The following is a 24851-nucleotide window of genomic DNA, read 5'->3' on the forward strand; positions in this document are numbered from 1 at the left end:
TATTATTCTGAGAAAGAATCTATAGCTTGCCATAAGAGATCATGTTTCTATAGCCTGCCAAAGAGGTCAAAAAAGAATTAACAATGAAGAAGAATTTAAAATTAAAGAATTAAGAATCTCTGCTCCACTTGGAAACCACTTTCTATGGTTTATTAGAGCTGAGCCAACTAAAGGTGTCACAGTAGTTAGAGTGCTGGGCCTGGAGTCAGGCAGACTCATCTTTGTGAGTTCAAATCCAGCCTCAGATACTTCCTATTTGCGTGACCCTGAGCAAGTCACTTAATCCTGTTTGCTTCAGTTTCCTCATCTGTAAAATGAGCCTGAGAAGGAAATGTCAAACGACTCCAGTATCTTTGTCAAGAAAACCCCAAATGGGGTCATGAAGAGTTGGACATGATTGCAAAATGCTCAAACCACAACAAAACCAATTAATGTTCAATATTCTGAACTACTTTGACTGTGGCCCTGAACCCCACAAACCATATGTAGGTGCCTTGTTTCTGGCAAGCAGCCATTCCTTCCTCACTTTGCCCCCTACCCACATACTCCATACTTTTCTCTGGGTACTTGTTTATTTACAAAGGAAAAGGCTACTTTAAAAAATAACAAAAATAAGGTTTCATGAATTAAATAAGGCGTCTAAAAGAATTCTACTTAGCAATCAGATCAGAGGGCTCACAGCTTTTTAAACTATCCTAATTAGTTCCTATTTCCTTAAGCAGAGTGGTTGGCCATGATTTTCCCCCTGGGTCTCAGAACATTCTGTTTCTGCTCGGTTTAAAAAAAGAAAAGAGAAGGGTGTCTTGTCCTTTTGAATAGGATCCTGATTTGGAATTAACATAGCCAGACACTATGGACAAATTTCATACATCTGGGTCATACATCTGGGACATCCCTAGCCTATCCAGAAAGCTCTTGATTGATGGTGTGCTTTTCATGCTTTACCCATATCTTCTCACTTTACCCTCTAGAGAAGAAGCTGTTATGTTCCTGCTTCAAGGGGATAATATCACATGACTCTGGGTACACTACTCCAAGGACCAACAGTACATAATTCCAAGCAGTATATAATGCTCAAACTGCCCTGGAATGTATTCCCTCTCCAACCCCCAAAAGACCCTTCTTTCTTTTTCTTTTTTTTTTTTTAAATCACCTCTTTACTACTGTGGTTCACATTATTATTGCTAGTTTAGGGGCTTAATTCTTTTGAGTTCTTAGTTTTACTTTACTTTAATCTTAAAACTAAGTAAATGCTCTCTATAAAATAAAGGAATCCAGTATTAAAAGTTCCCCCCAAAGAAGCTCCATTAAGGAAAACTAGAGTAGTAAATCATCATCTTGCCACCCTCCAGGTCTGCAACTTAGCTGTACCCATTTTCTCTTTGCCTTTCTCTGTTGGTTGTATATTGTTTTTCCTTGTCAGACATCAGATGAAGAGTAGGAGAGGGAGAGATGATTCATGAGCACTATATGCCAATGTCTTTGCAATAAACATGTTGAGAATGGGCAAAAGGCTCTTCTAAACATCTGGCAAGTTGCCAACCTACTCTTTCTTCTCTACCCATATGTTCCTTCTCACTATCATTTTTTCCAGGCTCTTCTTGGCTATTTAGAATGGAGGAGTTCTACACGACCAGGATGAGACATTTCCCTGTCTCCCCGCAGGTTTCAGCAACAACTCCATGGCTGGGCTTTGGGACTGGAGAGAAGGTGGACTTTAGTAACCCTCATCTATATCATGACTTGGTGCTCCAGCATTAACCCTGGATGTGGGCTTTGTGGATTGTTAGGAAGTCTAGGTGACTTTAGGGGACTGGTATTGACATGACACATTTTGCGGTAGTCAAGAAAACCATGAATTCATGTGCATGCAATCCTACGTATATACACACACAGAGGCAGAATATAGAATGCTATGACATTAAGATAATTAAATAGACTAGAACAAATTGCAAGTAGGCATTGTTCTGTATATCCCTGGCTTTAGAAAATGCATTCTAACCACTAAACAATGTTATCATAACACACTAGAAGAGAGTAACTTACCCACCACCGGTGCCTCCGTTTTTGCTGAAATGAGTTCGAGGTTCGCTGGATGCCAGCTTCAAGAGCTCATTCCACTCTCGTTCCCACTCTTCTTCAGTATAAACTAACCCTGACTAAGGAAAAGGAAAGTGTCTGTTTTAGGAGATGCAATTGAAGCAGATTGGCAGTGGCCACCTCACCCCTAGCACTCCATGAAGGGAACAGAGGCTGGTACAGCAAAATGGACAGGGCATTGGGCTTGCGGTCCGGAAGATGTAGGTTCAAATTCTGCCTCTGATACTTTGGGGTTGTATGGCCCTGGGCAAGTCATTTACCATCTGTTTCTTCATCTGTCAAAAGAGGGGTTTGGAGTTCATAGCTTCTAAGGTCCCTTCAAGCTCAAATCTAGAATCCTGTAAAACTGCCATTGGAAGCAATTACAAACATTGCCTTTGGATCATCTTGGTCCATTCTGAAACATGGCATAGAGGCAAAGGCAAAAGGGTCTTTGGTAGTGACTGTATATTTATAGCTGTCTCTGATTTATTTTTCTCCTTTGGTGCTGGTAAAATTTTTTGTAAAAAAAAAAAGTCTTGAATCTATACTATCTGCTGCAGGGAGTTTTTCCAGCAATAAGGAGTCTGACCTTAGGCTGCCTTGAGGGCAGGATATGGTCTAATAATAACTTGCAGGTTGGTCCAGTTTGAGGTATCCCATTAAATCTTAAATGGGTCCAAGATGGACTATGTTGAAATAATAAGCAGTTTCTTCTTCTAGAAAAGTCAGATCCAGGTTCTACTATGAAATCACTCTGTACAGCAGGAATAGAACAACATTTGGCATGACAACTGAATAACTCAAAATGGAAACAAACAGCTTTTCTCCAAACTATTTTCCTTCTTGATTCTTTTCTCTAAGCCATCCAGTCTTTATATTTATATAACTCCTCTGGAGCAGGAAGGAGGTTTTTCTCCTCTATTGTGCAGAAGGGAAACCTGAGGCCCTCAGAGGGAAATTGATGTACCCAGAGCCACACAGCAAAGAGCCACCTTACTACGGAAGGGAACCCTGGCAATTATTTGGTTTTAAATGGCTATATTGCCTAGCTATACAATATGTAACGAGTAAGATAAACTCTGCCTAATCTCTCAATCTAGGTATAAAAACTGACCAGTAACAAAAAAGACTAATATTTATGTAATGCATTCTAATTTCTAAGTAATTTTCTTGTAAATAGGAGTTCTTTGTAGAATTAGTTTCAAACCTTTTCTGGATAGAATCAATGTTTTGTCATTTCTAAACTAGTGAATGAATTAATTGTGAACGAATTAACATTGTGCTTTTTCATCTCTCTTTCCCTCCCTTCTTAAAGCAGTAGAGATTCACTAACCACATTTTCTCTTAAATTTTCATTTTATTTTCTACATTTTGTTCCATTTGAGTATAAACTTCATGAAGGCTGGGATCATGTCAATTTTTTGTATCACTCCCTTGATCCTTCACACAGTGTTTTGGATACAGTATTTATTAAATATTTCTTGAATGAATGAAAAACAAAAATAAAAAAATAATCCATCTCTGGACTGGTTTTAGGGAAATCTTTGTGTGGCCTTTCAGCATTTAGAAAAGGAATCACTGTTATCATTAGCCAAGAAAAATTGTAATCTCACTAGCCATAATTATAGTGTACAGGCAGCTAGGTGGCACAGTGCATGAAGTGCCAGGCCTGGAGTCGGGAAGACTTATCTCCCTCAATCCAAATCTGGCCTTGGACACTGACTAGCTGTGTGACCCTGGGCAAGTCACTTAACTTTGTTTGCCTTAGTTTCCTCAACTGTAAAATGAGCTGGAGAAGGCAATGGCAAGCTACTCTAGCATCTTTGCCAAGAAAACCCCAAACGTGGTCACAAAGAGTCGAACACTACTGAAAATGACTTGACAACAACAATTATGGTGTATGTATATTGTGACTAATGACCATAAGTTATCCTAAATATAGGAAGTAAGACCCCTGTTGATAGTTTCCTTCTTTATAAATTTCATGGATTATTTATTTTTTCACTGAAGGTAAATTATTCTAGTTGAAGGTTGTAAAAGTATTTATTACTATTTTATCCACAAGGTTAATTCTTATTTTTAAGCCCCCCCCACTTTGATGTGCCAAGAGACCATATTAGGGAAATTAAACAACCCTTTAAGATGAGAGGGCTATGAGAAACTCTATTAACTTGGTGATTATTGATGGAATTAACTATGGCATATGCATACATACATACACACATGCATACATACATACACACATATACACACGCATACATACATACATACACGCATACATACATACATAGACGTATTCTTTCTAGCCCTCAAAATGCTATGCCCAGTCAAAATCCAGTGATAATAATGATAGTAACATTAAAATAACTCATTTTCCAGTGTTTTATGCTTTCTTCCCAGCAACTCTATGGAAGTATTATCATTCCCATTTTCAGTGGAAGAAATCTCAGAAACCTCTCAGTTTCAGAGGAGCTAAGTCACTTACTTAAGTTACCCAGTGAAGAAAGGGCAGAGACTTAGGCCTTGGTCTTCTGAGAGAACAGAATTATTGAGTCTAGCATTCTTTACACTAAGCCACCTTGTTCTCAATACATGCTTGTTAAGGGATTTTTTTTCAGGGAGATAAGAAAAAGTGAAAATGTTATTCAAAAATAAGAAACTAATTCCCTTAGTGATAATAGAATATTCTCTAGGGTATATGCCCTATGAACCTTTCCAAGTAGGGAAGTTTTCAGTGCAATCACCCTAAACCAATGACTTTTTTGGGGGGGAGGCACTCCACACTGCTTACTTCTGGATAGTGACTCAGGGAGACCTTATTTAGGGAGAAGGCAGCTCTGGAAACTGGTGTGAAGTATGACTCCAGGTACATGGGTATAAATAAAACCGTAACTCTTCCATTCTCATAGTCCTAGGACTGTTTGCATGTACTATACACTCCTCAAACAGTCTTTTGTGAGTATCTTTTCCCATTCAAAGCTGCCTTTGACTTAGTGTGTTATAAAAATGTTGGCAGGGGAGGGCCCACACACAGTAGGATTTGTCATGGTTTCTGCACTCTACCCAGGGATAGTCTCATTCACAAAGCAACAGGAAAGAAAACTAAAAACCCAACAGCTTTCAAAAAAAGTGAGTGTGCCGGGGGAGGGGGCAGGGGGGTCGGGGGGGGGCTCTTCCAAAGCTTGCTCAGAGGGAAGGTGGAGGAATTGTCTGGCTTTAGAGGGAATAATTCCTCCTATGGACTAGAGAATTTACTACCCAACAAAGTTCCAAGTTGAAGAGGCAGAATAATTCAAGGTTCTCTTTCAGATGTGTATCCACTCGGTCACTTGGCTCTTTCTAGCTGGACAGAGGTTTTAAAAAAGTGCTGAGATTTATCATTTCTAGTCTAAACAACAAGGTCAAAGATGGTAGTGAGACACAACTCTCCTAGGGGATAGTGCTTCCTAACAGTTTCTCCATTGCCCTCTAAGAACTCTGGAGTGGCTGGCAGGGTTGCCCTGAAATTTACCTCCCTTTGCCAGAGGCTCTTCTTGCTCTTGACATTTTTGTTGTGGTGTTTTAATATGTTCTCTCTCTGGTGCATTGAAACTGAAACTTTAATACTCTACTGAAGCAATTTTAGCTTGGCACCCAGGAAGATGGAACATTGACTTACATGACCAGCCCCTGGGGCCTGTATTCTGAGCTCTGCTCTACCCAGCCCTGCCATCGGTCAAGAAGATATGAATTACCCATCACTCATGGCTTACTGGATGGTAATATTAGGTCTGGGGTTTTTAAAACATGTCAGTGGGTACAAACCTCCTTATTCTGTTGGGTCTGTTGCCACCTCCACCTCCGCTTCAATGCTTCCCTTTCGGCTCCACTCCTCATCATGGTGTAGAGAGCCTTCCGCAAAACCAGGTCCCGGTCGTGAAATCCCCACATGCCTATGGAGCAGAGGTATACTTGTGATGAGGGCGACAGAGAGTGGAAATGAAGAAAGGGGAACATTAATAAGGGGCTGCAAAAGCTATTAAGATCATGCCCAACACAGCCTTCCCATTTCTGCGGGGATAAAAACAATTTTGTTAATTAATTGCCAAATTCTCCTCATTAGCTAATGATTCTCTTTCATTATTTCTAAGCTCTCCTAATGGAACCCATTAGTGTAAACAGACTAATGAAGAAAAATGTGACCTTTTAAGCAAGCTGATAGCCTAGTTTAAAAACAACAACAAAAAACTATTACCACCCCAGTCACTATGAATCTACTGGCAACTAGCTCTCAGCTGACTTCGGCTTTGCTACAAAGAACGAAATAGGTGTTGGGTTTAGGCTTAGAAATAATATCTGTGCTGTGTAGGCATGAAGGGGGTGGGCAAATTGGAGATAACACTAGACTCCTTTGGACATCACTGAACCAATAACACATACTCTCATAAGTTTCCAAGTACAGCCAATGAGAAAGAGAAATGGGCAAGTGGCAAATTTTAATCAAGAGAATAACGTCGCTGGTGACAAGAATCCCAAAGATAGGGGTCTCTATTTCCTATGGGCATCTGCTTGCCCCTAGGAACAGGTTTCATAGTAATCATTAAAGTCTCAGTCTGACAGACTGAGTATGTATTCAGGGCCATAGAAAATTTTGAGTATTGAGATAGCAGAGTTGCTCCCTGAGAAAGGCCTTGGATTGACCCTTAGCATCCACAAATGACGTATAAAGGAAACAGGATTTTGTTGGCATAGGGAGCTACTGGTATGGGAATTCTAATTTGCCTGTGACCCAGTAGATAATTCCTAGGAAACTGGGCACCTGAGGTTATGTGACTTGCCAGGAAACAACAGAGGCATGATTTGAATACTGGGTTCCTTTATTCCAAGCTCACTGTTCTATCCACTATGCTCCACTGATTCCACTCTTGACACTATATCTAGTACAAATAAAACAGCCTATCCTTATACTCCTATAAAATAGTTGGATCTGTCACATAGGTTCTCCTTTAACAATTCTGGTCATTTGTCACTTTGATATTTCAATACAAAAAGAAAACAAACCATTCAAAATAAAAAAAAAAACATGTCATGAATTTGAGGCATTTTCTATTATTCTATATTGATTTTCCTGGGACCTGCCATACTTCCTGATGTTCAATGCACCAATATTTCTCAACATAAAACCTTCCATGCAATTGAAACTAAGTCCTAACTCCCATTCGCTCACTACTCCCTTCACTTTCCCCCTCTCCCTTTTCCCACCATTTCAGCCCTTGCTTTCGAGTGACCAGGGCCACAAGAGCTCTTTCACTTTGAGAGGCCTAATAACAGTGGGATGTCCAGAGGATGCCTGGCAAAAAAGTGAAGTGGAGTAATCAGAGGAAAAGTCCAGCAATCAATCCAACTTGTGCCCTAGTCCACATGAAAAGACCTAAAGGGAAGTGGATAAGGTCATCTGCAGTTTCCACCTTGAGCCCAGGACAAAGCATTGTGTCCACAGCTTCACATTGGTGTGACGGTTTTGTGGAAAAGAGAGCTTTCTTCTTTTCTTTCATGAAATTCTATGTTGGATCAAAAAACACTGTCCTTAGTAATGTCTCTCACATCTATGTGCTTCTTTCCATTCCCACTGTAATTACTCCAATCTAGGCTCTCATCATTTCAGGCCTAGACATGTTCATATCTCCTAAATGGATTCCCTGCTCCCAGTTTCTTTCCTACCCCATCAATCCATTCTTCAGTGTCAACAACTAACCTCCCAGAGTCTGCTGGACCAAAAACCTTAAATGTTTTCCTGATGCCTGAAGATGAAATGCTAATTCGATTGATCAAATACTTACTAAGTGTCTTTTATACGCAAAGAAATGTGCTAAGGGACCCAAAGACAAAAATGACTCATTTTCTTTGAAGAACTTATATTTTCTATTAGAGGTAGGAAGAATATAAACATATGATACATGTTGGCATAATATAAGGTAGGGTGTCTATTACATGTATATATGTAAGTACATTAAAAGGTAGAGCATATATATGCATATATATTACCTATATCTAAATATAAGGTAGTGAGTGATGGAGAAAAGAAAATAATTAAACAAATTGCTTCAGGAAAATTTGAGGAGAGAAAACATTAAAAAGTGAAGATAGAATGGAAGAGTCAGAGGTTTCACAGAGAAGGTGGTACTAGACTTGAATCTTGAAGAAAGATGTAGATTTGGAAAAGCTTAGATGAGGAAGAAGTGCAATCCTGGCAATGGCAGGCCCAATGCAAATGGATGGAAGCAGAGGATAGCATCTTGAATTGAAGGAATAGTTTACTTGGAATTTTTTAGAGAAGAGCATAGTTTTAAAAAAAAGTTTGGCAAGATGGTGGAGTACAGGCTGGAATACCAACAAACTCTTCCAACATTCCCCTCCAAGCAACTTTGAAATAATGCCTCAAATCAAATTTTGGAGGGCAGAACTGACAAAAGGTCCAAGAGAGATATTTTCCAGCCTAAGACCACTTAGGAGGCCCACAGGAGAGGTCTGTAACACTACAGTGGTGGCAGGCTCTGAGCATGGCAGGAGTAGCCACTATAGGCCTTGGGGGATGCTGCAAAAGCAGCAGTAACAGCTTCTGAAGCTTTCAGCTCAGAGATCATAAGGGGGTTCTGGTCAGAAATAAATTACAGAGGACCCTTTGCTGGCATTAGTTGTAGCTGGTGCTGACTGGCAATTCTATTGCTTATAAGCAAATTCTGAGTCATAGTTCCAGGACAGAGAGGAGTGGTTATGATCCATTATAGAGGAGCAGGGGCCCTGTTCACAGTTTCAGGGCCAAGAAGAATACTAGCACTTGTAGCTGGAGAGCAGGGGACTTGGTCACAGTTCCAGGGTTAATATTTAAGGCTGTAGAGGAACAGGAGCCTTTCTTGGGTAAAGACTAGAGCACAGACCAGGAAAGCAATGACCAGGATAACACCACCTTGGAAGAATGGAAGACTTGACAACCCCTAAAAACTAGTTCTGAAAATAGTAGCATGAAAATACCTGAAGCTTGGCACAGTATGTCCCCAACTGCAGATGAACAAAGTTCAACTTTAATATATAAAGTTCAAAGTAAAGACACGGGCTGGGAAAATGAGCAAACAACAAAAAAAGAACTTGACCATAAAAAGCTAGTATGGTAGTAGGGAAGCCCAAAATAGGAACTTAGAAGACAACAATGTGAAAACAATGACAAGCAAAGCCTCACAGAAAAATGCTAATTGGGCCCAAGGCCAGCAAGAATTCCTAGAAGACCTGAAGAAAGAGATGAGTGGTAGAGGAAAAATTGGGGAAAGAAATGAGAGTGATGCAAGAAAATTGCACCCAAAAATTACTGAAGAAAATATTCTCTTAAAGAATAGAATTGACCTAATGATAAAAGGGGTACAAAAATTAACCAAAGAAAAGAACTCCTTCAACAGCAGAATGTAAATGTAATGTAATGTAAAAAGAGGCAGAAAAACTCACTGAAGAAAAAGAATTCCTTAAAAACTTGAAATTGGCCAAGTGGAAGCTAATGACTTCAAGAAACAATAGAACAAAACCAAACGAATGGAAAAAAGAAGAAAAGATGAAATATATTATTGGGAAAACTGACCTGAAACAGACCATGGAGAGAGACAATTTAAGAATTATTGTACTACCTGAAAACCATGATCAAAAAAGAACTTAGGCATCATATTTTGAAAAATTATCAAAAAAACTGCCTTGATATTCTAGGACCAGAAAATAAAATAGAAATTGAAAGAATCTACTGATCATCTCCTGAAAGAGATCTCAAAATGAAAATTCCCAGGAATGTGACAGCCAAATTCCAGAGCTTCTAGGTCAAGGAGAAAACATTGCAAGCAGCCAGAAAGAAACAATTTAAATATCATGATACTGCAATCAATATAACACATGATTTAGCAGTTTCCAAGAGGCAGAGGTCTTGGAATATGATATTCCAGAGGGCAAAGGAGCTAGGACTACAATCAAGAATAACCTACCCAGACAAATTGAGTATAATTGTTCAGGGGTGAAATGTATATATATGAAATAGAGGATTTCCAAGCGCTCCTGATGAAAAGACCAGAGCTAAATAGAAAATTTGACATTCCAACAGAAGATTCAAGAGAAGCATAAAAAAGTAAACAATAAAGAGGAATCAAAAGGACTCAAGACAGTTTATATTCCTATATGGGAGGATGATACATGTAATTCCTAAGAACTTTATCATTATTAGGGCAGTGAGAAGGAGTCTGCATAAACAGAGAGCATAGGTGTGAGTTGATTTTGTTGGTATGGTCTCCAAAAAGAAATGGAGAGGTAAGAAAGAGAGATGCACTGGGAGAAAGGGGAAGGGAGAGGTAGAATAATGCAAATTTTCTCACATAAAGGAAGTACACTAGGAAGAGCTCTTATAATGGAGGGGAAAACGGGCAGGGTGAGCAATGCTTGAACCTCAGTCTCATTGGAATTGGTTCAAAGAAGGATGAATACACACACCCTCAACTGGGTATTGAAATCTATCTCAATAGGGAGATTGGAGAGGAAGGAGATAAGAAATATGCAGGAGGGGATTATAAGAGGGATGAATGGGGGAAGCAGTAGTCAAAAGCAAGACAGACTTTTGAGGAAGGTCAGGATAAAAAGAGAGAGACAGATAAACAGAGTAAAATGGGATGGAGGAAAATGCACAGTTAGTGATCATATCTGTGAACGTGAATAGGATGAACTAATAGAAGAGAAGCAGATGGCATAATGAATTGGAAACCAGATTCCAACAATAGGTTGCATATAAGAGGCACACTTGGGACAGAAGGACCTACGCAGAATTGAAATGAAAGGCTGGAGCAGAGTCTATTATGCTTCAGCAGAAGTGAAGAGGGCAGGGGTGGTAATCATGATCTCAGACAAAGCAAAAGCAAAATTAGATCTGATTGAAAAAGATAATCAGGGAAATTTCATTTTGCTAAAAGGTACTATACATAATGAAGTAAAAAAATTTTACAGCAAGTTTCCCTGACAAAAGGCCTCATTTCTCAAATATACAGGGAACTGAGTCATAATTATAATAATAAGAGCCATTTCCCAATTGACAAATGCTCAAAGGATATGAATAGGCAGTTTTCAGTAGAAGATATCAAAGCTATATATAGTCATATGAAAAATGCTCTAAATCACTATTGATTAAAGAAATACAAATTAAAACCACCTCATACCTATCAAAAATGACAAGTGCTGGAGGGGATGAGGGAAAAATAGGTATGTTAATGAACTGTTGGTGGAGTAGTGAACTGGTCCAACCATTCTAGAGCACAAGCTGGAATTATGCCTAACAGGTTATAGAATGATGCAGACCTTTTGATACAGCAATGCCACTACTAAGTCTGTACCCCAAAAGAGATCAGAGAAAAAAGAAAAGGATCTATCTATATATCTATCTACACACAAAAAATACTTACAGCAGTTCTTTTTGTGGCAGCAAAGAATCAGAAATTGAGGGGATATTTGTCAATTGGGGAATGATTGAACAAATTGTGGCATATGATTGTGATGGAGGACTAGTATGCTATAAAAAATGACAGCAGGGTTGGGGGGGGGGGAAAGGTGGCTTCAGAAAAAATGTGGCAAAATCTACATTACCTGATGATGCAAAGTGCACAGTAACAACATGTTGTAATGATGATCAACTGTTAAAGACTTGACCACTCCGATCAAGACAATGATCCAAGACAATTCCAAAGGACCCATGATGAAAAAACGCTATCCACCTCCAGAGATAGAACTGATGAATGCTGAGTGCAAATTGAAGTCTAATTTTCTCACTTTTTAATTATTTTTTGCTTTTTGTGCAATATGGCTAATATGAAAATATATTTTGCATGGTTTCACATGTATAACTGATGTCAAATTGTTTCCTTTCTCAGTAGGTGGAGGAGAGGTGGCAGTGAGGGAGACTATCTGGAACTCAAAATTTAAAAAGGAAAGAATGTTAAAATTAATTAATTAATATTTTTTTAAAAGTTGCATAGGTAGGTTGGAGCCAGATTGTGAAATGCTGAGAGCATTTCTGTTTTATCTTAGAACTAGTAGGGAGTTACTGATTTTTATTTTTAATAAATAGAGTAGCATAGTCAAGTCTGTGACTTTAAGGAGATTATTTTGGCAATTGTGTTAAAGATGGATTGGAGAGAAATGAGAGGCCCTCCAAAAAAACTCCTTAACCTGGCATCCAGATCCTTTCATAGCCTGCTCTCCTAAATTACCTTTCAAATATTATCTCCCACCATCTATCTGCTCACCAGCACAAATATCCATGCCAGCCAAATTGGCCTACTCATCCGCCCTTAAATATTTCACGTGTATTCTTGAATCTATGCTTTGTCCATGTTGTTCCTGATATACCCTACTTTTTTCCTGCCACCAAGTCTTAATCAAATCATCCAAAAGTCATTTCAAATTCTACATCTACTCTGCCTTCACTAGACTTCTTTTCATTCTTTATTGAATTTGTGTACTTTTTCTTTTAATGAAGAAGCTGGCATGTTTGGGAAATCTACAGATACCTGATCATTACTGGACTCACCTAGTGAGGCAGCATGTAAGAGGCAGTTTCCATCCCCTGTTGTTGCCAATGGAAGAAGACGCTTGCAACTCGTACACACTGTTGACCACCAGTTCAGACGACCTGAAATGGAAACTTACTTTATTGACGATGCAAATTCCAAGAAGCCGCAGTTGTGCTGTTAGTATGGCTCATTCATGCCCTAGGATGTCGAAGATAACCAGGAGGTGTTTACTAGTTAAAAGTTTCATAAAAAGAATTTTGTTACACAGTTATAGAAAAACTTTTCCAACTTCTTAAGTAAAATTTAGGGTTTTTTTCCCCTTTAAGAAAAGGATGAGCTAAATTTGACTTTCAATAAACAAAAAGGTTAGGAAAATTTGAGTCAACTTCTCTTCTATCGTGTGACTTTCAGTCATTTAATCAGTAACTCAAAATGGTTTTTTTGGGGACCAAAAAAACCTTCCTTATCAGTTCACAAGTGTTTTGTGTGTAGTTTTTGCTTCTGAGTGCTATTTTTAATCCTTATTTTTCTTATTCAAAAATTTTAACTAATATGTATTTATTTATAAAAGTCTGTGCTAGGACAAATCTATTTAAAACATTATTACTTTTACTTGAGGCCCATCATGAAGTTCCACTTTGCCTTAGTTTTCTACCCTAAAGGGGACATATAATCTTTGATTTTCAGCTTCTCATGACAGTTAACAGAAAATATTTGAAAAGTGCTTTGAATGAATTAGAAAAGAGTATGAGTCTTCAAAGAGAAATACAACTTATTAGGTGTCTCCTCCAAAAAATTTGGAAATAAATGTTTTCATATTACTTTTCATCATAACTGAATGCATGTAAGACCTCTCAGACTTGGTTACCTCTTCTGTAAAATGAGAATGTTGTTCTAGGAGGTGTCTAAATTTCTATAATCCAACTAATCCGAGGCATCCTTGTAGATAGGCCAGGATTACAGTTTACTCTCTGTCTTGTGTAATAGGCATAAAATATTGTTAAAGTTGGTGTATTAACATAGCTATTTTTACATTTCTCAATACAGGTAAAGAAAAAGTGCAACAGAAAAATCACTATTAATGATTACATATTTTAGATCTGGGTAATAAAATTTAGTAATCAACTTTGTAGGCATTTGATCTTATAAATTACAATTCAGTCAGTAATCAATGGTTAAACACCTTCACAAACATTAAAAAACTACCTGTTCGTAATTTTCCTTTTTTGATACAAAGAAATAACACTATGAGACTAGAAACAATTGGAGCAGCCATATTTATTAAGCTACCTGTATGCCATTTATCATATTTATATGTTTTGTTAAAAAAATAAGAGAAATGTTATTTTTTAGAAAGCAAAGCAGTCATGAAAATATGTTAACAAGGACAATGGGTCATGGTTAAAGAAAAGACTCTCCAAAGCAAATTTAATTTAGAATTAACGTGACAGTTATTATCTATTAAATTACTGTATTAATAAAAAAATCGATGTATAAAATTTCCCCAATGTATCTGGTATACTACATACCTGATTACTCTATGGAGTTTCTTGGTATGACTCGATATAAAATTCTAATAATAAAAATTCTAATACAAAAAACAACTTGTCCCATTAATTATAAATTAAAACATTTGTTAAAAATTTACATTAACAAGAGAAGTAGTCATACACACATTGTGCCAGGTTGCTGATAATCCTCACATGCTTCTCATAATTAGTTGGTACCCTCTCATAATTCACAACAGGTCTTACTGAACTGAAATTAGATATACATTTTAGAACCTTGATTTAAAGTGCTACTGAATGGCCTTTGGGAGATGCATAATTGGAAATAACATGTGATCATTTTTAGCAACTCTTCTGTCTTCAGGCTGTGAAATAACAACCTGTCACCTGCCTTTTGCAAAATATTTTTAAAAATAATAATCCATGCTGGAAGAAGCTAAAACTAGGTTGCCATTTAAAGTAGAAGACTGAGGCTTGTGTGTTCCCAGATGATGGAACTCAAATTGCTCACTAACAAGGAAAGACCTAAGCAACCAAAACTAACCTTGGGTTAGCGTACATGCTCAGAGTTTGCTGCTTGTTCTTGCTGCCACTGAGAGTCAAAAGCTACCATCTCAGAACTGAAGTTCCTCTCATTACCAGCCTATCACTGAAGTTCTTTTAGTGTTGGACTTTTTGTCTTAATAATGGGAAGTTACATGCATTCAAATAAAATTCTACATATTCAAATCTTCAGGCAGATGAAGGCTATGGCTTCTTGCAACTCTGCAAGGAGGCTGGGCCTTCTAAACTAAAAATATCTACGCAAGAGGGAGCTCATAACTAACAAATGTACTAATGCTGGATGCTGTGTGGGCAAGTTGAGAAGTCTGCAGCCTGTGGGCATGTCAATGTATGTGCTATTTTTAAAATTCAAAAACTGTGCCCAGCTACAGTGTCAAAGTGGGTCATCCGTTCGAGCCTGGAGAAATGTCTCAGGCGGGGGGACTGAGAGACTCTTCCATGTATCTTTGTAACAGCATATCCTTGGGTAAGTTATTTATCATTGGGGTGATGCATGGAAGAGAAGGAAAAACAGGATTCTTCTGGAGCATGCAAACATTATGATTCTACAAATCCTTTCTCCTACCCCGTAATGTATTCATTGGATTTTTCAAAATTCTTGTTCTTTTAGTGACCTTGGGAATATGTAACACACTAAACATTCATGGAAATATAACAAATAGATTTTTTAAATAATAATCATGATTCTCTTATTTTGGATTTCTGTGAACATACTGTATTCCCCTGCCAGGAGTCCTTAACCTGGGGTCTATGAACTTAAAAAAAATATGTATTTTGATAACTGTAGTTCAGTAAAATTGCTTTCCTTTGTAGTGCTATGCATTTTATGTTATGCACTTAAAAACACTATTCTGAACAGCACATAGGCATCACCAGACTGTCCATGATCCAAAAAATATTAAGACTCCTTACCCTAGTATACTATAACCTCACTATTGTCATTATAGTCCCATATACATAGGGTCTGGGATTAGGGCAGAATTAGGGCAGAATCCACCAAAGAAGAGAAAAATGCTATTGCGTTCTATACTCTTCTCTGCAAATGCATGACATTTTCTCTACTGAGCTCAGCTCTACGTTGTGATGCTGACTTTTTGTCTCTGTCTTGATCTCTCCTTCCAATGACCTGTTATTCTAGTCTTCATACCAAAGATCTACTGCTCCTTCCTTTTCCTCCCCCCAGTTCTTTTCCACTAAATCACAGACCCTCACATCTGCAAAGGAACCTTGAGTTCATATAGTCCAAATCTCTTATTTTGCTGGTAAGGAAACTGAGTTGCTCTGGAAAGATAACACTACCTCATAAAAAAGTACATACATCTAGGTATGTCTATTATGCAATTAATACCTTCCTTTGGAATCTCAAGATTTTCTGGTGACACTAAGCCATGCCACAACAAGAATTTCAGTCTCACTCAGAAAAGGCTTTTGGTCTTTGATGCCTGCATAATAACAATACCTTATATTCATAACAAGGCACTTCACAGGTTTCCCCTTTTTCTCCCCAATTTAACAAACATTTATTAAGCTCTGATGTTGTTGCAGTTTTGTGCCTTAAGAGGCCTCGGTGAAGACAGAGAGAATTCCAGTCATTGGGTTGAGTTGGAGGTGGGCAGTCTACCCAAGGACACTGGCAGGAGGTGAAATGTTGTGTATAGGGAACAAGAACTAGTCAAATTTAGCTAGTTTATAGTGTAGATACAGCCAAGTCACATAATGAATAGAGCACTGGGGCTGGAGTCAGGAGGACTTGAGTTCAAATCCAGACTCAGACATGTGTTACTTGTGTGACCCTGGGCAAACCACTTGATCTGTTTGCCTCAGTTTCCTCATCTGTAAAATGGGGAAAGTAACACCAGTTACTTCAGAAAGTTATTAAAAGGATCAAATAAGATAATATTTCTTAAGTGCTTCGCAAACCTTAAATGCCAATGATAGCTATTATTTATTATTAATATTATAATCACATTGAAGAATAATGTATAATAATGAACCTCCACATAATCTAGGGTTAGATTATGAAAACCTTTATTCTCCATGGAATTAAAGCTTCTACAGTACCTATTTGAGGTTTCTTCTTCTATACAGTTCCTATGGGCACTTTACAATTTTCAAAACACTTCTCCTTGTATCATCTCATCGAAGCCTCTGTGAAGTTGTAGAATCACCATTATGATCCCATTTCAAGCATAGGGAACCTGAGGCTTAGACAAGTTAAGTGATTTGGCATAAGTCAATCAGTGGTACAGGCAGGCAGAAGTTTTGATACTTACTCTGGTGTCATTTTTACAATGTTATGCTGTCACACCACTGCATGCTGTCTTAGAGGACAATATACAAACCTAAATGGAATGGTATTTTCTCTTCCTCCCCCTCTGCTCACGTTCTATTATCTCATAATCTATAACACTTTCTACCACTCATATGACACATCACAAACTGCTTCATATTGTAGATAACTCTTTCTGTGTCTTATTTTTCCTATTAGTTTATTAACTTCTTGAGGGAGCTGGTGTTGGATCTTAAACTTTTCAAATACCCATACTAGTGCCTTGCTTATACTGGTGGCTCAGTGAGCATATGATGGATAAGTGAATGGGATTAGAATTACTTTTGTTTCGGAGGCAGTTAGAGGAACAGAGATGTTAGAATCAGGAATCAGGAATACCTGGGTCAAAATTCTTATCCTGGCTCTGATATCAAGTCTTAACTTTTAACCTCTGTGTGCCTCAGGCATTTCTTTGGAATCCATTTAATAAGTGGATCTGTAATCTGTGTTAGTGGATGGATTTACATGTGCTAATGAGAGCACAGATCTTTCCTAAATTCAAATTACAAAAATTAGTCAAATTACAAAAAAGTGTTGGTAAGACTGGAAGCAATCTGATTCTTTCTGGGGGCAAAGAAGATCTAGATGCTTCTGTTTAAGCATGTGCCAAGCATATGGCCAAGTACAAGAATGTATTGTTAATTTGCAGTCTTAGAAATGCTCCCGAATTCCAAATATACTTATGAGGAAGAAATTTTATTAAAGATAAGAGATGGTGTAAGTTGTTGTACCCTGTCTTGTTTTCCTTGAGTAGGCATCAAAAGGGGTACTTAGTATTTTCTTCAGGAATGGAATCTCACTCAATAGGAAAAGAGTTCAGGGTCAGGAGGCATCACTGAGTTGTAACTCATGTAATGTGGCTTTTCAAGAGTACTCAGAAATAATGCCCCAAGTCTAATTAAATTCAGGGTTATACTGGAAACCATGAAATTATTCGAATTCCTTTTAACTCTCCCTGTAAGGGCATGCTGACTGACCCAGTTTGGAGACAAGATAGATTGACTTGGACCATGTCACAGGTTGTCTTTGCCTTTTTTGGGTGGGGAGAGGGAACCTTTCTTTTATCCCCAACACTTACACATAGTACCTGGCACATAGAAGGTATTTTAAAAATTCTTGTTTACTGATTAACTAATAAAGTAACATGGCCTGGAACCTTATTGTAAGTGATCCTGATTTCATTAAATATTTCAGGGTTGAATGGCCATTGCAATGGTGCTCAAGCATGTGAGAATTAGCACTCGATCTTCAGTCTATAATCACATCATTAAAATGCGGGGTGATGGCTCAGCATTTCTCTCATGTCTGAAGATAAATCACAAAAATTATTTGTTTGATCATCAAGAGAGTCATCTTGATAATAGCTATTTATCCCAAAATCCCATGTATCTACAAAAATGCATGAAATTGCTTTTAAGAGAACTGATTCCAGAAAACCCTGAGAATGACCAGTGTTTCATTTTCATATTTACAACTTCTTTGAGCCTCTCCTTCCCGCTTTTCTGTTTGCTTCACTTCTCTGAAATTCTCAGCTCATATTGCCACTTCTTCTGCCAAACCACAGTTATAGCATTAAATGATTTAGGATGGCTCCTATTTTCCCTCATTTCCCTTCTTAGAGTTCCATTCTTCCTTTTCAGCACCTCAAAGGTATGTTTCTCAACTCTTAATGACTTTTTATGCCACCATCTTTAGTGAAAATAAAAAATCTGGGTTTGTCATAGGCAATTGCGCTCTGTGTCACATTTAGTCACTGAATCAAAGCCTATAGGTCTCTTTGTGCCCCCATGACTTACGTAATCTGCATACAGCCTCCCTTAGCTTTGTTATTTATCTGTCCTGGCTGATGTACAGTTTACTTGGTCATCTTCTAGACTAGATAATGAACCTGATTCCAAATGGAGTTCATGAGCTCTCCTTCATTTAAAGTCAGTCTCCAGAAGACTCAACAATTACCTCTGCTACAGATTCCTAGTCAGGGTCATTTAATCTGGAGGAAGCCATGAGAGGACTTCTTGCACCATTATGCTTTTACTCAGGTGAAGTCAGTGTGAAGAGTAAATGGACCAAAGAAACATGGTCTTAAGAAGTGGTTTCATGTTATTCTAGTAAGAGGAGAAATTGAAGAGTAAAAAAGAAGGAAGACTCCCACTTTTTTTCTTTTTTCTTTTTCTTTTCTTTCTTTCTTTTTTTTGTTTGACCTTGAGTACTGGCTCTGAGAGGGCAGCTTCTATTTTTTTTCTAGGCACTTGGTTGACATCAACTAGTAAAGCAAATGGTTAAGCGTTGCATCAATACCAGATAAAGATGTTAAGAGTATGGATGTTACAATGGAAGGTCTACACAGCAAGCAGCCTTTAGAAACAAATCCAATATCCTGTTCATCTGTAAATTACTAACACTGATTACGATTGTCACTGATGACCTCAACTACTTGGAACACAATTGAAAATCAGGAAAATAAACAAAAATATGCTTCAGAATCAACACGGATGTCATAAAGTATAAGCATGTACTTCACTTATAGAAGAATTCTACAGGTCATCAACTCAACTCTATTTATCCTTATTTTACACACAGGTCTAATAAGTTCACAATTTGATTTTATAGTCCCCTTTAGATAGGCAGCAGAAATTTAAAACTGCAGGTTGCTTGGGATTAAGGGGGAAGTTCCTACAGAAGTAAGAAGTAATACCTGATAGCCCTTCAGCTTCTTACTTCTCTCGGGAGAAGAAGGAAAAAACTCAAGAACACACACAAAAAATTCAGCAGTCTGGGGGAATTTAGCATAGGGACAAACGATGTTACACAGTTTGACATTCCCTGGAGGCAAAATACTATAATAGTCAAGGTTCATAATGAACATCAAGCAAAGAGGATATGGGATTCTCTATTTAAGAAGTCTTAAGAGTACATGATACATTTTTAGAAATATTTGCTTCCCAAATAGCTAAACACAGATAATAGATACACAGAGACACGTGCTTGTGTGTACATATAAGCACATTGGATGTTTAAAAGGTAAGCTTAAATTATCTGTAAAATTCACATCTGTGGAACACTCTATTCCTCAATGTTGCCAGATAACCAAGGCATTGTATGTTGCCTTATATATTATCTTTTCATCACAGATGAGGAAATCAAGGCATGTAGGAATTAAGGGGCATGTCAACCCAGTATGTCTGTTTAAAATAGTGATCAGAAACAAAATATTCAGATGTCTTCGAAGATGATTTGGAATTCCTCTCTCCCTTCCTTTTGAATTCTTCCTTCCTTCCTTCCTTCCTTCCTTCCTTCCTTCCTTCCTTCCTTCCTTCCTTCCTTCCTTCCTTCTTTCCTTCCTTCCTTCCTTCCTTCTTTTCCTTCTTTCCATACACACTTCATTTTTGACTGTCATTTGAGAACTTTATGTAGATTAGATGCAAGTTTCAACAAAAACAACATGTATGAAAGGAGGCATTTTGCTCTAGGCTATTTCTACGCACAAAAATTCATTTGTCTCAATTTGGTTAAAAAATGTTAAATCCAAGCAAACTCCTTTTTGGGTGGGGGAGAGGAGCTGTTCCACAATGCCAAGTCACTCATTTGACTTTTTTCCACTCTTTACTTTTGTTCATTTTAGCAGTGTGGAGACTGCTTCAGGTTTTGTGCTGCTTTTTCTTTCTTTCTTTTTTTTGTTTTTTAAAGAACCATCAGGTCATTCTATCATTGCTTGAAGTGGGTTAGCATGAAGGAAGCAATCTGATAGCTTTAGGGTCAGTTCAAATATTTTGGCCACCCTGACATTAAATGCAGATCTCCACATGTTTGCTTTGCCCATGGAGGAGGGGTCTGTACAGAATGTCAGCTCAATATTTTTTTTTGGTCCTCTCCATCGGAGAGGAGTACCTAGAAACAGCCTGACATTTGTCAAAGGGAGTATGTAGCGAGCAATGGAACACCCAATGAGATGGTCCACATGTTTCTTGGCCTTTACCATGCTCATAAAATGATGTGTCAGGAAATTATGAAAATGAATCAGCCAGATGACAGTCTAGCCCACACTAGATAGCCAATTGAATCTCTCAGTCCAGTGCTTTTTTACTTCCCCAGAATCTTGCCATGGTGTACATGACAGCATCCGTCCTTCAGTCAGAGGTCTTACAAACAGAAACTCCCTTTTTTATTTGGTATGTTGATATTCAATTCATTTCCCAGGGAAGTCTAGGAGATGATCCATCACTGATGTCTGCCCTTGAAAGGCACAGTGCAGGGAACAACTAAAACCACACAGCCAAATAAGTATTTATCCTAGGGCTTGGTACATAAATATTTCAGTCATAGAACAGAATGAGCCCAGTGTTCAGAATACAAATCCCGGTAAAGATGATGATGGAACAAGCCACCCCTTGAAGTACTTGATGTGGACAGGCAGTTCTGGTGTGTGACTAAGGACAGTATGATGCTGAGTTTATATTTTGTCCAGCCTCAGAAACCCTGAGCCATGGATTTTAAAATTGTTTTGCAGTTGTAATGTCTAGGATAGAATGACTAATTCTGAGACAGTGTGGGCTACTGGGAAAATAGCAATGACATATTATTGGATTTGGTGTCAGAAGGACTGGGTTCAAATTCTGGCCCTGCCACTTAGTAGCTGTGTGACTCTAGTCAAGTCACTTAACATACCAGAGCCTCAGTTTCTTAAAATATACTTATTATACTACCATTTGCGATGAGGCTTATGTAAGATGACAAATGTACTGTAAATGGTGTGGCAGCAAAAGGCTATGTCAATATGAAATACTCCTTAATTTGGGGGTAGCTAGGTGGTAATAGTAGAGAGTTCTAGACTCGGAGGCGGGAGAACCTGAATTTGAATTCTGCCTCAGATGTTTATTAGCTGTGCTGTCCTGGGCAAGTCACTTAACCTTCCATCCTCACTTTCCTCATCTGTAAAGCAGTGATAATGTAGTACCTACCTCCCAAAGTGGTTCTAATTATCAAATGTGATAGCATATGTAAAGTACTTTGTAAACCTCAAAGCACTGTATAAATGCTATGATTATTACTATTATCACCAATAATAATAAAAATAGCTATCATTTCTATAGCACTACATTCTGGGTACTGCACTAAATGCTTTCCAATTATTATCTTATTTAATAATAATAATAATTAAGTAATTATCTCATTTAATAATAATTATGATAAAGTAACCCAGAAGGAGAAGGCTTGTCTGCTCTTGTTCTATAGTGGTGGTTGAAGCTATTCCCTACTTATGTTATAAGCTCAGAAAGTATGATGTTGACTTCATCTCTTTTAACTGGAATTTATAAGAATTTACAAAATAATACTTCCCCTTTGTACATGGTACTTTACTTTTCTAAAGTTCTTGTATATACGTTCTCTCATATGCGCCTCACAATTACCTTGTGAGGGGGGCAAGGTTATTCTTTCCCTAGTAATATCCTCCAGGGTAAGCCCTTCTCCTCCTATCCCTGCTTATTTACCTCTCTAGTTTGATACATTTCTGTATCAAGCTGTTTGAGGGTACAGTTATCCCTTCTACATCACAACTTTCCCCATTGTGGTTTCAATACATCCTGAGTTGGCATAAGAAATTAAATGGGAAATTTGGGGGAATTTGGGGGAAGCCACAAATGACGTGCAAAGGCCAGCAGACTACACAGAGCCTATGACCAAATACTCAAGTTTTACAATAAGATATTGTAAACACCCCATGAAAGAAAAAGAAAGAATGCATACTTCTCTGATAGGAAGGGAGGGCCAACAAATTTTACACTGATTTTCCAGATCATGGGGTAGGACTGGGGGGGACAGGTCCCTGAGCCATGATGTGGAAGGGATAACTGTATACACATGTGTTCAATCCTCCTTTGTCTGTTTCAGATAAGAATGAGTTTTATCTGATAGTTACTTGCCTCTATGTTTGCATATTCTTCTCATATCCTTTAATTATGAAAAGTAGCAAGTTCTACCCTCCTTCTTTCTCATCAAAAAGATGTTCATTTACCTCTCCCACATCTGTTTTTTCCTCTTTTTTAAATCCCCAGAACAGAAACCACTTATCCCCTACCTCTGTTTTTTCTTATTTAATTCACTCAATACCTTTTGAAGACATTAAGGTTCAAACTGAACATTGGTTTCTTCTCCTCCTACTATAGTGTTAGCATTACATCATCATACAATTTCTTTTTATTTTGGAGAGGGGAAGGCAGGGCAATTGGGGTTAAGTGACTTGCCCAAGGTCACACAGCTAGTAAGTATGTCAAGTGTCTGAGGCTGAATTTGAACTCAGGTCCTCCTGACTCCAGGGCTGGTGCTCTACTCACTGCATCACCTAGTTGCCCCATCATACAACTTGTAATTGCTCAAATAAATTTGCCTTTCTAGATTTCTCTGTATTTCAAAGTTCCTACCTGGCTCTGGTGTTTTCACCAGAAATGCTTGCAAACCCTCTAATTTCATTAACAATCCATTTTACAAAACGACCCTGTGGGATTATTTAGCTTTGCAGGTTGCTATTCTATAAGTTTTAATCCTTTATCTTTTGCCTTTTGGAACATTAATATTTGAAGATCCCTTCTCATTTTTTTAGTAGAAACTGCCAGGTGTTATGGGATTCTGACTCTGGTTCCTTGGCATCTGAACTCCTTTCTGGATGCTTGTGGTACTTATTTCTTTGATGTGGGAGCTCTATTGGGGGTTCTTTTAGGACCTCATTGATGATTCTTTTTATCATAACTTTGTCCTCTGGTTCTAATTGCTTTGGGCAGTTTTCATTTATGCTTTCTTGAAATACAGGGTTTAGGTTTCTTGGAGAAAAATTCATCTTTTCAGGGAGTCCAGTGATTCTTCTCTCTCCCTGACCTCTTTTCTGGGTCAGTTGTTTTTGATATTAGTTATTTTACATTTTCTTCTATTTTTTCAGTCTTTTGATTTTGTTCCAATATTTCTTATTTTCTCATGGAGTCATTGATTCCTTCTTCTATTCTAGTTTTCAGAAAATCCATTACTTAGGTGAGATTTATAAACTACTTTCTCTTCTAAGCTATTTATTTTCCTTCCAATTTGTTCTCCTAGATCTTATATTTCCTTTTTTATTCTTGCTTCATTTCTTCTGAGTATTTATATAAGCCTTTGTGGAGAATACATATTTTGAATCTCTACTCATAGCAGTTACAGTTACTTTCTCTTCTGGGGTGGAGGTATATTTAGATCTGCAATAATTTTTTAATACTGGTTGGTAATTTCCTTGATTTACTCATCTTCTTCAGCTTTAATTCTTAAATTGGGGCTTTGTGCTAGCATCATGATGTGTATCTTTGTCTGCTGTTAAATGGAGTGGTTAGCCCTGCTCTGTCTCTCCTTATGTCCCTTGGACCTCAAGCTCCCAGGGGTAACCCTGTCTGAATCTTTAAGGTTCAGAATGTTTAATCTTCAAGGTCTTCTGTAGCAGCTTTTTTCAAAGTGTTATCCAGGGACTCCTGGTGGTCCCAAGACTCTTTTGGAGGTCTGTGAGATCAAAACTATTTTCATAATAATACTGAGGTTTTAATTTCTAAATCAGCCAATACTGATAGATATAATTCACATAAAGAAAAATTCTTTGTGAGGTGTCCTCAATGGTTTTTAAGGATATAAGGAAGTCAAGACAAAAAAAATAATTAGCACCACCATACCTTCAGCATCTCAGGGATATCTAGGGACTCAGGAATCCCTGGGTGCCTGGGCTCTTTGGGCCTGTGCATTGTCATACATTCTGGTCTCTGCCACTCTTTACTCCGTAGGGTTTCCTGACTTCCT

General features: G+C 37.9%; 1 protein-coding gene across 2 annotated transcripts in view; it reads right to left on the reverse strand.

Moving 5' to 3' along the window:
- Positions 1–24851, reverse strand: part of OTUD7A (OTU deubiquitinase 7A) — a 453848-nt gene that overhangs the window by 67626 nt on the left and 361371 nt on the right. For both annotated transcript variants that reach the window (XM_036734698.1, XM_036734697.1), the window contains 3 exons: positions 12662–12763; positions 5887–6014; positions 2047–2159 (listed from right to left, as the gene is read on the reverse strand). In XM_036734698.1, coding sequence (XP_036590593.1) covers positions 2047–2159; positions 5887–6014; positions 12662–12763 — 343 coding nt within the window. The remainder of the gene's footprint in view (positions 1–2046; positions 2160–5886; positions 6015–12661; positions 12764–24851) is intronic.

The sequence above is a fragment of the Trichosurus vulpecula genome, chromosome 8, assembly GCF_011100635.1.
Source record: "Trichosurus vulpecula isolate mTriVul1 chromosome 8, mTriVul1.pri, whole genome shotgun sequence".
Taxonomy (NCBI): Eukaryota; Metazoa; Chordata; class Mammalia; order Diprotodontia; family Phalangeridae; genus Trichosurus; species Trichosurus vulpecula.